We start from the raw sequence: 13,300 nt of genomic DNA on the forward strand, positions 1-13,300 counted from the left end.
CCTTTGCTTTCCCTTACCTTTCTGTTTATACATTGACATTGCATGGTTTTGCTTTTGCTGGGCTGCACACACACACACATACACACATTCATACAAATCTAAACAAAATGTGCTTAGAGTAGTGCAACCATGCAAAAGCACAGCATCAGTGTCCTAAGTCTGAAGAAAAGTCATATCATGCCTAAATGTTTTCAAAATGCTTTGCTTTTTCACTGCTCTGTTTTTTTCTTCTTCTTGTTTTCTTGTCCCTCATTCTAGCCCTAGAATCAGGTAAGAAAAGGGCAGCAGTAGCAGTAGCATTAGTAGCATTAGGAAGCATAAGTGTGAGTCGTCTCTTTGTGTATTAGAACCTCCATCCAAAGCCACAAGTCATCCTATTGCACATTGGTCTCATCGTGTTGCTGTTACAGCATTGCTCAGATCATTTAGCTCCATTAAGCTGGTTAGCATTCGTCACAATTTCTCATCCCTGTTAACAATCATTCATCACGTGTGCCGTTTAAGTTTTAAAATGAATTCGTTTTTGGGTTACTTGTGTGAAAAAAAAGATGAGAACGCACTAGTGGTGTTTTGTTTTAGATTTGTTTATTTTGGAGATGCACCAATCTGAGAATTTGTGGCCGATTTTTAGCTTATTTCTATTTCACTTCAAGTGTTGCAAATATAAAATATTCAAAATAAATATTTATGTGTAAAAAAAAAAAATACTGTCCTTAAAAACATGTTTTGTTATAATATCATGAGCTTCATAAAATAATGGGATAGGTTATTTTTTCCCAAAAGTGATTTTGGCAAAAAAAAAAAAAAAATACTAATAGAAACTAGCACTGCTAACTGTCAAAACCTGTCTCTTTGTTCATTTACTCTAAATAGAGTTGATCTGTTTCTTAACTGAGATTTCCCCCCAAGTTGAAAAAATAAATAATAATCCAAATCAAACTTGACAGACAAAACTGGACCTTTCAAAAAGCCAAAACAGACTCATTTTGCTTCCTGCTATATGCTAACATAACATCTCCCTCCTTGTTGAAAGTAACAGTCTCAAAGAGCGTCCCACATGACTCTACAAAAACATCTCTTTATTTTTAGAAGCAGGACAGCTTTTGTTCTTTCCCCTGACTTCATTTTCAAACACCTCGCTGATACTGAAAACGTGGACAACTTTCACACGGAAAAGTGTTGTTGTTAGCCTAACATGCTAACATTTGGGTACGGTGTTTTTCGCTGACCATAACAAGATGGATCTTTCAAACGGTAAATGGCCTGACTCTGGTCACCTGTGTAATTCTCGGTGCATCTCTGTGGTTTAAGTACTTTTTTTTTTCAGTTTTGATTGATTTTGTGGCTTAACCTCTTCAAGTTTTCTTTAGTGTGTCACCAAGTGTAACTTCCAGGGATCAAAATGTCAGCATACTTCCCCCTGTCCCACCTAACATCTTGTCGACATGCCAGTAATTGAACTCCTCCCAGGATTATTCTAGATACTGTGATGGTTTGCAGAGATGGAAAGCTTACACACACTGACAGAACGACATGGCAGAGACACACACACACTCACGTGTACTTTTGGCTCTTACATGGATGCACAATGACTCAACAGTCAGCAGTTGTGTTTGTGCGTCCACACCCGCTCCCCCAGCAACTGGAAACCACCAGAACACTGATATATTCACATGCAGATGTTGAAGAGAAAAAGAGGAAGAGGCGTGCGGAGTGGGCCACCTCCAGTAAAATAAGTCGATTGGTGTATAAATAGGAAGTAGGAGAGCAGAAAAGGATGTGGAAAGAGCGAGACCGAGAAGAAAAAAGTAGAAATGCCTTCTCGAGATGGTGAACGCAGAAGCGCTGCTACACGGGAATAGATAGTTGAGAGCTCGAAAGGTTAGAAAGAAACAAAGGAAAGTGAGGGGAAGAAGGATGCACAGAATGAAAAAGAGGAGGAAGCTGTGAAAAACAAACAAGGCCCCGGTGTGAACAGAGAGGGGCGAGGGGGACGCCGTGCCAGCGGGTCCATTCAGTCCGTACAGAGTTGCTTGGTTACTTCGACAGTGTAGGCAGGCTCTGCTGAATAAAGGCCTTCTCTCTCTGCTGAATAGTGTGCCCACTTAAACCCGCTGAGCTCTGCAATTTCTCCACCCCCCCCTCACCACCCCCATTTTACACTCACACACATGGCGCATCAATACACACATACAGTAGACTGTCCCGTGAAGCACAGCAGTAAGATGTCAGCCTTTCATTGTGGGTGTTTAATCATTTTCAGAGGCACTTATTAAGTGCAATCCTCTCAGTGCCTAGTAAAAGTATTTATGCTGTTCGTCACGTGTTTTATTGGGATTTTATGTGACGGCGCAACATGTTGTGTCTTATGACTGTGAAGTGAAAGGAATGCTTGGTTTTTATTTTTATTATTTTTTTTTAATTATAATCTTAATGGTTTGGGACCATTTACTCTATTATGTCTAAATAAAATCCAGGTTATATTCAATAAACACACAGTTCACCTGTGTGTATTTACACCTGAAAATTCAGCTCTTCTGAGAAGGTGTCCTGCATAAATATGACTTTTATGGACTATGAGGCCAGAACAAGCTCATTGTGAAATAAACATCCATGAATTTAAAGCTTGCCACAGGCTGTTTATTTTGTCAGATGAGACCAAAATCATCTCTTTAGCTTAAATTGTTAAGATTATATACAAATCTTGTTCATCTCCTGAAAACACTATCGGGATACTGTTGGTAAAATATCCCAAAATATAAAACTTCATTTTAAAAAAATGTTCAAACCATGTGTCCGTTTTCTTCCTCTTGACAAATATGCACTACTTTGTATTAATTTAATTGCATGAAATCCTAATAAAATACATTGAGCTTTGCTGTAGTGCTGCTGCAAGCGGTATGAATGCCTTTGCAAGGTACTGTTTGATATTGAAGTCCACATTTTGTGTCTTTCAGTCTCATCAGGTCTGTGTGGCAAAAGAGTAAAGGAATCTACAGTACTGCATCACTGCTGCAGAAATAGTCACACATCATTGCACACAGCAGTAAAACAGACTGCAGCAAGGTTGAGGGGAAAACATGCTTCACTTTTCTGAAATGGGCCGAAGAGGGCCGATGTCGCAACAAAGCCAATTTGACAGCTGAGACCTTGTTTCTTTTTCCGTTTTCACAAATGTAAAATCTGTCAACTGTCAACCAGATGCCGAAATGTAAGCTCCACTAATCCCTCACGTTTCATCGTTTTGACGTCTAGTCTAGTTTAGCTGTGTTCGTGCTCATGATTACACACCCACCACACCTTCCCAGAAAAAAATATTCTCAGCACTTTTTCCTACCCTCTCTGCTCTGGCCAACTTTCCCTCTTTATCTGCTAAAGCAAACAAGCTGACCTCACTCTCATTTCCATCTCTGAGCAACCTGCTACAGTATCTCTTCCTCCTCTCGCTACAGGCTCTTCTGCCTCTCCCCATTTTCCTCTTGACAACTGGACTCTTCTTTCATCCAGCGACTAAATTCTGGTTCCCTGGAGGTTGCACATTGTAATGGCGTTCTCGCTCTCTGTTTTGTGCCCCGTTCTCCTGTCCATCACTTGTTGTTGCCCGTGGCGCCGGGTTGCATGGTAACGTGTAGCCTCCGCTCATTCAGTTCGGATAGGTCCAACACGCTCAACCGGAGCTCCTTTGCCAGAGACAGTATGATGATTGAGGAGATCATGGCCCCCACAAAAGACACGGTAAGACAAAAAGTTATCTTCCTTCTTGCCAGGATCTTTCGCTGACAGTTTTTTTTTTATTTTTTTTTTAGATATGTGTTTTGAGAATTGCTGGTAAAGGCCTGACGGGCTTCACAACTTTTCTGTTTTCTGTTTTCCCCATTAAAAATCGAGTCACAAGGCAGGTTGGGAAGGTTAAAGCAGAACGGTTTTTCCTGCACAGGCAGAAGCAGTGTTGAGGCTATGCTAGCTTTAGCCATGGTGGTCAGATTCAGCATCATCCTTAACAATGAGTGTAATTAAAGAGCCCCAGAAAACTTCTTTAAACTCGATTTGTACTTTCTTCTAATCAGGAGTTTATTTCATTTATTTATTATTATTATTATTATTATTATTATTTTAAAATGTGTGTTTTAAGCATTTCCAATAATGTATTTGATGATTCAATACAATAAATTTTAATCAGATCTAGAAATCCTTTTGGTGATTATTAATCGGTTAATTTTGCTTCCCGTTGTCCCAAGTGCAAACCATAAACTGATGTTTTTAATCTTCCCTAAGCTTCAGAGTGTCTGTAAAGACATTTCCTACCTGGTCGACCCACTTAATAAGGTATTCAGCATGACAGATGTCAGGCTTATTCAGAAGCTTTTTTGGTTTTGAGTCAGTGTCACGGTGCTTCGTCGTCCATTTGTCTTCAGTGTATTTTCTGTACGTCTGTTTGTTGTGGGATGAAATCATTGCAGTTTTTTTTTTTTCATTTTCCTGTCAGTGGGCATCATTTCATGAATGTACATTATCCTTTTTTTTATTATGTTTGATCAGAGCTCTCTTCATGTCTTCATTTGTCTTTCCATGAAGACTTACTTGTTGGTTTTGATCCTAGTTACTGTATGTTATCTGTTGTGTCTTCATTTGCAAGAAAAGGTTGTCAGACTTTAAATGTTCCATCAGGTTCTGACAGTTTTCACCCTTTTACATTTTGTACTTTGCTAGTTTTTGGTCTTTGTGCCCACTTTGTTAAACTATGAAAAGGAGCGTTGTGCCACGGGAGGTTTAGTACCAACCGGACGTCGGGTCATCATGGGGATGTTTTATGCCAACCAATGGGGAAAATGTTCTATGCAGTTAAACAAATTATTGGACTCAACTAGGGGGCCAGATTTCTCTCCAACGTGATCTTTTTGCGGTCCATAGTCCCATTTTGTGAATAAATTTGCCTAACTTACTGCTTCAAAGCTGGAACATTTGAGAAATATTACATATGCATGTGCTGAGGTTTTTTTTGGTGTAACTGGCTGCACAACGTAATCTTATCGACTCAAAGTGTTCTTTGCACAGTTACCTGTAATTTTGTTGAAATCTCTTAAAGTGGATCTTCAGGGAGCTTCTTGTTGAATTTTAATTTGAAATTTGATCAAGGCTCATTCTGACCTTGAATGGTTCTATACTGCACAGATAGTGTCATGAAATCACAGGGAAGTGGACTTTCTGTCCCTCCACTGACTGCTGTCTCTTTTTGTTTGGTTTTTGTCTATTTTTAAACCTCAATGGTTTCTCTGCTGTCTGATCATTCTGATCTCCTCAGTCTCTTCATTCGTTTTTTCTTGTGTCCATGTTGTCCTCGGCGCCGTTTCATCCGTCTTTCCTCTGCTCCGCGCCCAGCACCTCGCCGTGACCAGGGACCACAGTTCGGACTGCATGCGACGCTACAGCTGGACTCCGGACACAATGGACCACAGTCACAACACCGTGTCCAGCCCCATTCACTCCGGGTAAGAGCACCTGCGCTGCCTCATCTTCTCTGCCGACGTTATGCTTCTAACACGTTAACAAAAATGCGTTATGCAAACGTGTCCAATAATGCCACTGCACAAAACTACTGTTAAAAACTCCTATTCAGCAAAGCCTGCAGCACCAGATGTGGTGCTGTGAGATTCTGCAGTTCTGCTACTGTAACCATTACGTTGTTACAGCTACGTAGAATCGCACTTCATTTGCTGAAGCCCTTGTGTAACGCCACACACCTAGAGACACGGCCCAGAAGCAGGACCCGACTCGCCGATGCTGTGCTATTTTAATCGTTAGTCAAATAAAACTGCAGGCTCTACATGAGCTCATTCTCCATCGGGCTAATGTGTTACATTTGGATCCGGTGATAAAATGCCGCTTTCATGTCCCTGCGCACACTTTGAATATGTGACACCATAAAGTGCTGAGGCCTGCTTTAAACAAACTGCGCTGTGTCGGCACGGATATTAGCCGGTGTTATTTAGAGATAAAATATGGCGACGTGTCACGTCCAGCTTTGGTTCTATTTTCGTCTTGTGAATTTGTACGTGTAGCTCGTTCCTTCTGTTCCTCGTCGTTTGTATACGCAGTGTGTGTTATTTGTTTGGTTGCTTGTCTTTTTCCTCACTTCTAGTTTTTAGCCATCTTTCATCCCCAGACCCCCGTTGCAGATCCAAATAGAGCTTCTGAGACTTTGATACTAAATCTAGGTTCTGGGGGCGCACTGTCTCCATGTGTTTACTTTTGCAGCGTCTCGTCCCCACTCGCTCAGTACGACTCCAGGTGACGACTGAGTTCGCTGCTCACGGCCACAGTGTCGCAGTGATGTCACTCACTCCTCCATCTCTCACCTCATCGTTGTTCCTTTCTTTGTTGTTTGTTTGTTTTGTTTTTCTCCTCTCTGTCCAGTCTGCGCTCGTCTCATCCGTGTCGTCTGGTGTTTCATTTTTGCAATGCGTAGACAGTAGAAGTGTGTTGGGAGTCTTTGCTTTACGTGCCGCCACCCTCTCTCACTGTGCACGTCAGCGATAGGAACTGAAAAATAACTTTTCAGCGGTCCTGCTGCAGTGTATCCGCCTTGAACCGTTTCAAATTCTTGTCATGTGAAAACCTCAAAGAGTTTTATTTCGATATTTTGTAATAGATAAGCACACAGCTGGGTGGTTGATGTGGGGGGACTCTAAGGAGGAATGAAAAGGGTAAATCATTTTCAAGTTTATTTAATACTCAGAACAAAAACATTTTGGTCTACCAGCTTTGCAAACCTAAAGAATAAAATTCCTGCCATTTTTTACTTTGAAAAGTAGCTTCTCCTATTTGTCAAACTGAATGGAAAGCATCTGTATCAGATTCTCAAGAATCTCCACATCATGAGAGTGAAACCACCATGTCCCAGTGCTACACACAGGCTTATGCATGAAAGCCAAAAGTTTCTTTTTGATCTTATACTGAGGTTATACTAGTTGTTTTAATTTTCATGGACAATAAATTGGGTTGCATTTAAAAGATGCTACATGTTTTAAATTTTTATTTGTAACATATTTTAGGGAGGGGAAGTGTCCTTCTACCACTTCCCAGGTATACACTGATTCATGGATGCTTCACACACTGAGGTTTGCAGATGAAACATGAATATATGAAAAGGTTCAAGGGGTGTGAATACTTTTTAAAGACGCTGTGTAACAAAGTAGAGTAAAAATAGTATTTACACCTCGACAAATCTTCATCCTTTCTCATATTCTGAATATGGGGTGCCACAAATAGCTCGTCATGTCACAAATAGGACGCATAAGATGGGAATCTTGTTACCTGATCTTGGTGAAAACATTTGTGAAAATCGTTGTCTATCTAATCACTGAACGCTGCTTTTTGAGGGGCTTTGACATGCATCTCATCTTCAGGCTTAGAGCTGGAAAACAAACTTTCCGCCACATCATTAACACCCCCTGTTTAGTTTCAGGCAATGTTTGATATCCTATAAAAAATTTAAAAAAAAGATGGCTGACGGTGAGAACTGTCAAGTTTCACAGCTCAAAGCATCTTTTGTTCTTTTTTCATTTTTTTCTCTCTTTCTCTCCCTCTCTCTCTCTATCTCTCTCTTTACTGCCTTCCTCTTTCTTTATTTGGGTGTCCGGTGATCACAGCATGGAAACCGTTCTCCTTACCGTGTGTTCATGTCCGCCCTTATTTCGTAGGGTTTCCCTTTTTTTTTCTTTTTTTTTTCTGAATTGGTCCTCATTGTTCCTGCAGGTTCTTGGTCAGCTTCATGGTGGACGCCCGTGGCGGTTCAATGAGAGGAAGCCGCCACAACGGGCTGCGCATCATCATTCCCCCCAGGAAGTGCACAGCGCCTACACGCATCACCTGCCGCTTGGCTAAAAGGCACAAACTGGCCTACCCTCCACCCATGGTGGAGGGGGAGGGCCTGGTCAGTCGGCTGGTGGAGGTTGGCCCTGCTGGCGCTCAGTTCCTTGGGTAGGCTGTTGATAAGGCAACAATTAAGTCCTCCTCATAACACCATGACTGATTTGCCTGTGTGGGCGTGCTTGAGTAGCTCTTCAAACATAACTGTCCTGTTTTCTTTCTCAGTCCAGTTATTGTGGAGATTCCTCATTTTGGTTCAATGAGAGGGAAAGAAAGGGAGCTAATTGTGTTGAGGAGCGACAACGGCGACACTTGGAAGGAGCACCAGTTTGACACCAGGCCAGAAGATCTCACTGAACTGCTAGCTGGGATGGATGAAGGTAACAATGATCTTTTACAAAATCTGAAAGTAAAAGTGATCAGATTAGAAAAAAATCTATTGTGAGGACCACAAAGATGTCCATGTAGGGGAAACTATACAATAAATGAATTTTAAAAACTACTTCTCAAACTGTGTGACAGTGAAGCATTGTGCTCTCTCTCAGTAGTTGTAGGTATGGAAGTTAATTTGTTTAGTCAAATCTGGCACTTAATATTTATCTCTTAGGAGGCAGCTGTTTATTGCGTCTGGAAATGTTATTTAAGTGGAACCTCCATATGATATATTTGAACTAAGTTATCAAAATAGAAAGTAAAAATGCTAGCATTAGCCTAGCTTTTAGTAAACCCTTCTGTATTTGAAACATTATCATCAGTAGTAAGACGGAAAATTATTTTACTCAAAAGTGATAATTAATTATTTCTACATTGGAATAGCATATTGAGAAAAATATCTAAAAGAAAATTAAATGCTCTCGCATTCGGAATGTGAGTAAAACTAGAATACAGTCATGATATTAATATTAACTATGTGATATCAATGAAATGTGTTTAAATCAGTTGTATGTTGTCAAACATATAAATGACTTATTTTATTGTATTGTGGAACTTAAACTGAGTATTTGCAAATATATTAAATTAAATTAAATGGACTAGGTTGTAAACATCATTTTTCCAAAATTGCTTTTCAGTTTCCCCAGCGACCGGTTTTCTCACACGCTATCAGACATTTAATTTCTGTATTACTAAAAAAAAATAAAAAGGAAACCAAAAACATCCAAACTGATTTTAATAGAGTTGAAAAGTAGAAAACCTTTTCAAAAAATGTCGAAGATTATCTCATCATAAGACTGTAAATTATGCAAATATTAAAAGAAATCACTTCTCAAACAGTGTGAAAGTAAATACTTTACATTATGCTCTTAGTCAGTAGTGTTAGGGGATGGAGGCATATTTGTTTAGTCAAATCAAGCATTTAATATTTAGTGCGAGAGAGAGAGAGAAAGAGAGAGCGAGAGCTGTTGACTCTGTCCTTAATTTGCATGTAATGAAACACTTTTTTTTATATTTTTATTTTGCAAACAGAGATGGACAGTCCAGATGAGTTGGAGAAGAAGCGCATCTGCCGCATTATCACCAGGGATTTCCCCCAGTATTTTGCTGTGGTGTCCAGGATCAAGCAGGAGTCCAATCACATGGGTCCAGATGGAGGAGTGCTGTCCTGCAGCACGGTGAACATGGTCCAGGCCTCGTTCCCGCAGGGGGCTCTAACCAAGAGGATCCGAGTGGGCTTGCAGGTACAAAAAGACTCCTTTGATCATCTTAAATAATGTCTGCAGATACAGTCCACTTACTTACCTTGCCTGCCTCCTTTAATTTGATATGAGTATTTAAAAAAGTTCTGTTCTCACTTCATTATGTTGGTTCCTGTGTTTCTGTGCAGGCTCAGCCGGTGCCAGATGAGTTAGTCAGGGCGGTTCTGGGAAACAGAGCCACTTTCAGCCCCATTGTTACCGTGGAGCCCAGAAGGAGAAAGTTTCACAAGCCCATCACCATGACGATCCCCGTCCCTCCCAGATCAGCAGAAGGCCATCCCAGCGGCCAGCGGGGCGAATCTGCGCCGTGCCTGCGTTTGCTCTGCAGCATCACAGGCAAGTTGACGTGCAGATAATTAGAGCGTAAAGGTTTTCCATCTGCTGCTTGGACTGGATATGAGCAAAAAAGACTTCTGGAAAGCAAGTGAGCTCATCTATTGGCCCCGTTTAACGCAGGAGGGACGTCTCCTGCGCAGTGGGAGGACATCACAGGAACCACGCCGCTGTCCTTTGTAACGGACTGTGTTTCCTTCACCACAAATGTATCGGCCAGGTGAGACACCTTCACAGATTTTTTTTTTTTTTACTAGTAATTAGGATATATTTTTTATGGATGTTGAAAAATTATTCTTCACAAAGTGCATGGGTAAGACATATTTGTATGTAGTAAAGACTTATGTATGTCAAATGCTAGCTAACTTATATTCATTTTCATTTTGTTTCAACTCTTCACACTTGCATTAAAATATTATTTTTCTAAACTGCTAATATGATGCTTGAAGAATTAATTATTTTACCTTGAATGTAATAAATAATGCTAGCCAACTTTCTGATAATAGAAATGTTTTAATGTTTTTATTGTGGCCAGTTTCATATATTTGAACTGTCTACTGCTTGTTACGTGAGTCTAGTTTACGGTACATGTGAAAAACTGCACTTAGTCCCTGCATTGAAAAGAAAATCATCATTCATGTAATTAAATAATACGCTTTTTCAGCTAAAGGCATGATCTTGAATCATATTGCTTCTAGTTTCAACGTGAACAGACAACAATTAAGAAAAAACACAGAAAAGAATACAAAATAAAAATTAAATTAAACAAATGTGAATAGATACTTTTGTTTTCTGACCTTCTCTCTACAAATAAGAAGCTAAGTGATGTCAACAACAGTTTCTTTTGGCATCCTGCTGAACTGATCTGAGTATTGTAGTTCCTTGGTCACACTATGCAAAGTTGCAAACCCTCATCCTAGCTCAATTTGAATTATGTGGCGAAAGTGCAGCCTGGTATAAACTCTCTCTTTGGTCATTCTAATCTGCAACTAGTTTGCTGAACAGCGGTCACATCTCTGTGGGCTCGCTCTAGATAGCCAGCTCCTCTTGGCAAAGGTTGATTACTCTAAAAACCTGCAGCACAAGGGATCTTTTGACGTTCCTCTGACTTCTCTCTTCCTCAGGTTCTGGCTCGCAGACTGTCACCAGATTCCTGAGACGGTAAGCCTAGCGTCTCAGTTATACCGGGAGCTGATCTGCGTGCCGTACCTGGCCAAGTTTGTGGTGTTCGCAAAGATGAATGACACTGTGGAGGCCCGGCTGCGCTGCTTCTGCATGACGGACGACAAGGTGGACAAGACTCTAGAGCAACAAGAAAACTTCGAAGAAGTGGCGCGCAGCAAAGACATCGAGGTAAAGTTGACTTGCGAGTATTCCGAATAAAGATGAACGCTTGGTGCAATCGGATGTAAGTTTAATCAAATTTAAATACACGTTGTTTCTACATTCAGGTTCTAGAGGGAAAGCCCATCTTTGTGGATTGTTATGGCAACCTTTCACCTCTCACCAAAAGTGGGCAGCAGCTGGTTTTTAACTTCTTCTCTTTCAAGGAAAACAGACTTCCTTTCAACGTCAAGGTATAAAATGTTTCCCGCTTATCATATCTGTTTTGTGCTTGAAGTTTTTTGGCATGATTGCCAAATCCCAACAAACTCCACGAAAGTAACACCATAACACTTGACATGAAGTTCATTGCAACATAAGCGTTTCTGTGCAACATGAGATGAGGTAGTGCACTGATATAGCAAAAAAATCTTAATATGTTTCTGAAAAATGTAAAAGTACTTGTAGAAATTAACTTTCGTGATATAAATACAAACTTTTAACAGTTACCATCTGCCATCCAGAATTCCTTTTTATAGTACGTAAAATCAGGTGACGGCAGTTCTTTCTCGTCTTTTCATCCTCCACAGGTTCGAGATGTAGGCCAGGAGCCGTGTGGCCGCCTCTCCTTCCTGAGAGAGCCCAAAACCACCAAAGGCCTTCCACAGACAGCCATATGCAATTTGAATATCACACTGCCAACCCACAAGAAGGTAGCATTGCTATATTTGTACTTTTCATCCTGTTACACCATATCACATCATCTAAATGTAAATGACGTTCCCAGACAGAGAGCCTCTGAAGCTGAATTAGTCCAGACTTGACTGCCTGCTGCTTGTGTCTTATTTTTCAATAGTGGAAAAGCCTGTGCCAGTCATAAGACCCCACAACGTACACACTGAGGCACACATGCACACCGAGCTTTGACCTGCTGCCTGGCTCAATGTGGGCAGTCCAAAAATAACGCAAAAAAAAAAAAAAATCTGTATGTTTGTTGTGGCATTGGTTGATCACAATAAACTGTAATTATCTTTTTTGCTTTTGCTTTAATTGTTTTGCTGTTTGTTTCATTTATTAACCCCATAGATTTTTTCTGATGCCTTTTGTTGTTTTTGCTGCTCCATTCTCATCCCCTGACTTTTATTTCTGCCGCCCGCCCACCACCCGCTCACTATAACCTCCCTGCTACCCATTGTGTCATCTCTCCTCTCCTCTCCCGCAATGCATCTTGGAATTACCACAGGATATGGAGTCTGACCCTGATGATGAGGTAAACATATTCTTCATCATCACATGAAACTGCTTCTTCTTGGTCATTCTTTATGTTGCCTTTGTTGCAGAATCTGGGCGGGGGGGAAATATGTGTGCTGCAGATAGTTTGTCTCTGTGCAGTTGCCCGAGTCTGTCAGATGCTGCTAACTGCATTTTTTTTTTTTTTTTTTAGCATAGCAGCGACGTTTACAAAATAACCCTATGCACTGCATGAGTGAGAATGGCGATTGTTTTATTTAGCCAAGATTTCTTTTTTTGTCCGCATCCCAAGCCCAGAGGATCAAAATGCTGTGCCACATCTCGGCTTGTTGTTCATCCCCTTGTCCTCCCCATACACCTGCAACTTTGCCCCATTATTCCAACTAACTGCTCCTCTTAGATATGATGTCATATTTGTCAGCTAAAAACAAAACCGTAACTCTTGATATTTGTCCACTTATTTCTAATTTACAAGAGAGAGCCTATTCTTGGGTTACGATTAAGAAAAAAATCATTTGACAAGGTGAGTTATATAAAAAGAGAGGAATCATGGTAATGTTAGCATACCACTTAGCTAACTCCAAACAGTTTTATATCGGCAGGATGCAGGTCTACTGAAGAGTTTGTAGCCAGATCTGGCAGGCCAATTAGCTTACAAAAAAATGATAAAGCTAAGTCGTTTTCAGGTGAAGTGTCATTGGAATGTCAGAATTGTAAAATCACATCTAAAGGGCTTTTAATTTACTGACAGGAGGAACTTATTTTACACTCATTATTATTATTTTTTTTTTTTTGCAAATTTTAAGTGTTACAGAACCATTGAATGGCTA

General features: G+C 40.5%; 1 protein-coding gene across 13 annotated transcripts in view; it reads left to right on the forward strand.

Moving 5' to 3' along the window:
• The window catches only part of ank3a (ankyrin 3a), a 91,592-nt gene that overhangs the window by 53,514 nt on the left and 24,778 nt on the right, over nucleotides 1-13,300 (forward strand). For 4 of the 13 annotated variants that reach the window (XM_016667991.1, XM_016667994.1, XM_016667992.1 and 1 more), the window contains 10 exons: nucleotides 3,633-3,735; nucleotides 5,380-5,489; nucleotides 7,756-7,980; nucleotides 8,095-8,249; nucleotides 9,334-9,545; nucleotides 9,692-9,899; nucleotides 10,020-10,116; nucleotides 11,021-11,249; nucleotides 11,348-11,473; nucleotides 11,810-11,932. In XM_016667991.1, the coding sequence (XP_016523477.1) occupies nucleotides 3,633-3,735; nucleotides 5,380-5,489; nucleotides 7,756-7,980; nucleotides 8,095-8,249; nucleotides 9,334-9,545; nucleotides 9,692-9,899; nucleotides 10,020-10,116; nucleotides 11,021-11,249; nucleotides 11,348-11,473; nucleotides 11,810-11,932 (1,588 nt within the window). Of the gene's footprint in view, nucleotides 1-258; nucleotides 271-3,632; nucleotides 3,736-4,275; nucleotides 4,327-5,379; nucleotides 5,490-6,255; nucleotides 6,289-7,755; nucleotides 7,981-8,094; nucleotides 8,250-9,333; nucleotides 9,546-9,691; nucleotides 9,900-10,019; nucleotides 10,117-11,020; nucleotides 11,250-11,347; nucleotides 11,474-11,809; nucleotides 11,933-12,462; nucleotides 12,490-13,300 lie in introns of those variants that run through there. The other 9 variants (XM_016667984.1, XM_016667990.1, XM_016667987.1 and 6 more) reach the window with 6 other exon arrangements.

This window comes from Poecilia formosa, unplaced genomic scaffold (genome assembly GCF_000485575.1).
Source record: "Poecilia formosa unplaced genomic scaffold, Poecilia_formosa-5.1.2 Scaffold12, whole genome shotgun sequence".
In the NCBI taxonomy this organism is placed as follows: Eukaryota; Metazoa; Chordata; class Actinopteri; order Cyprinodontiformes; family Poeciliidae; genus Poecilia; species Poecilia formosa.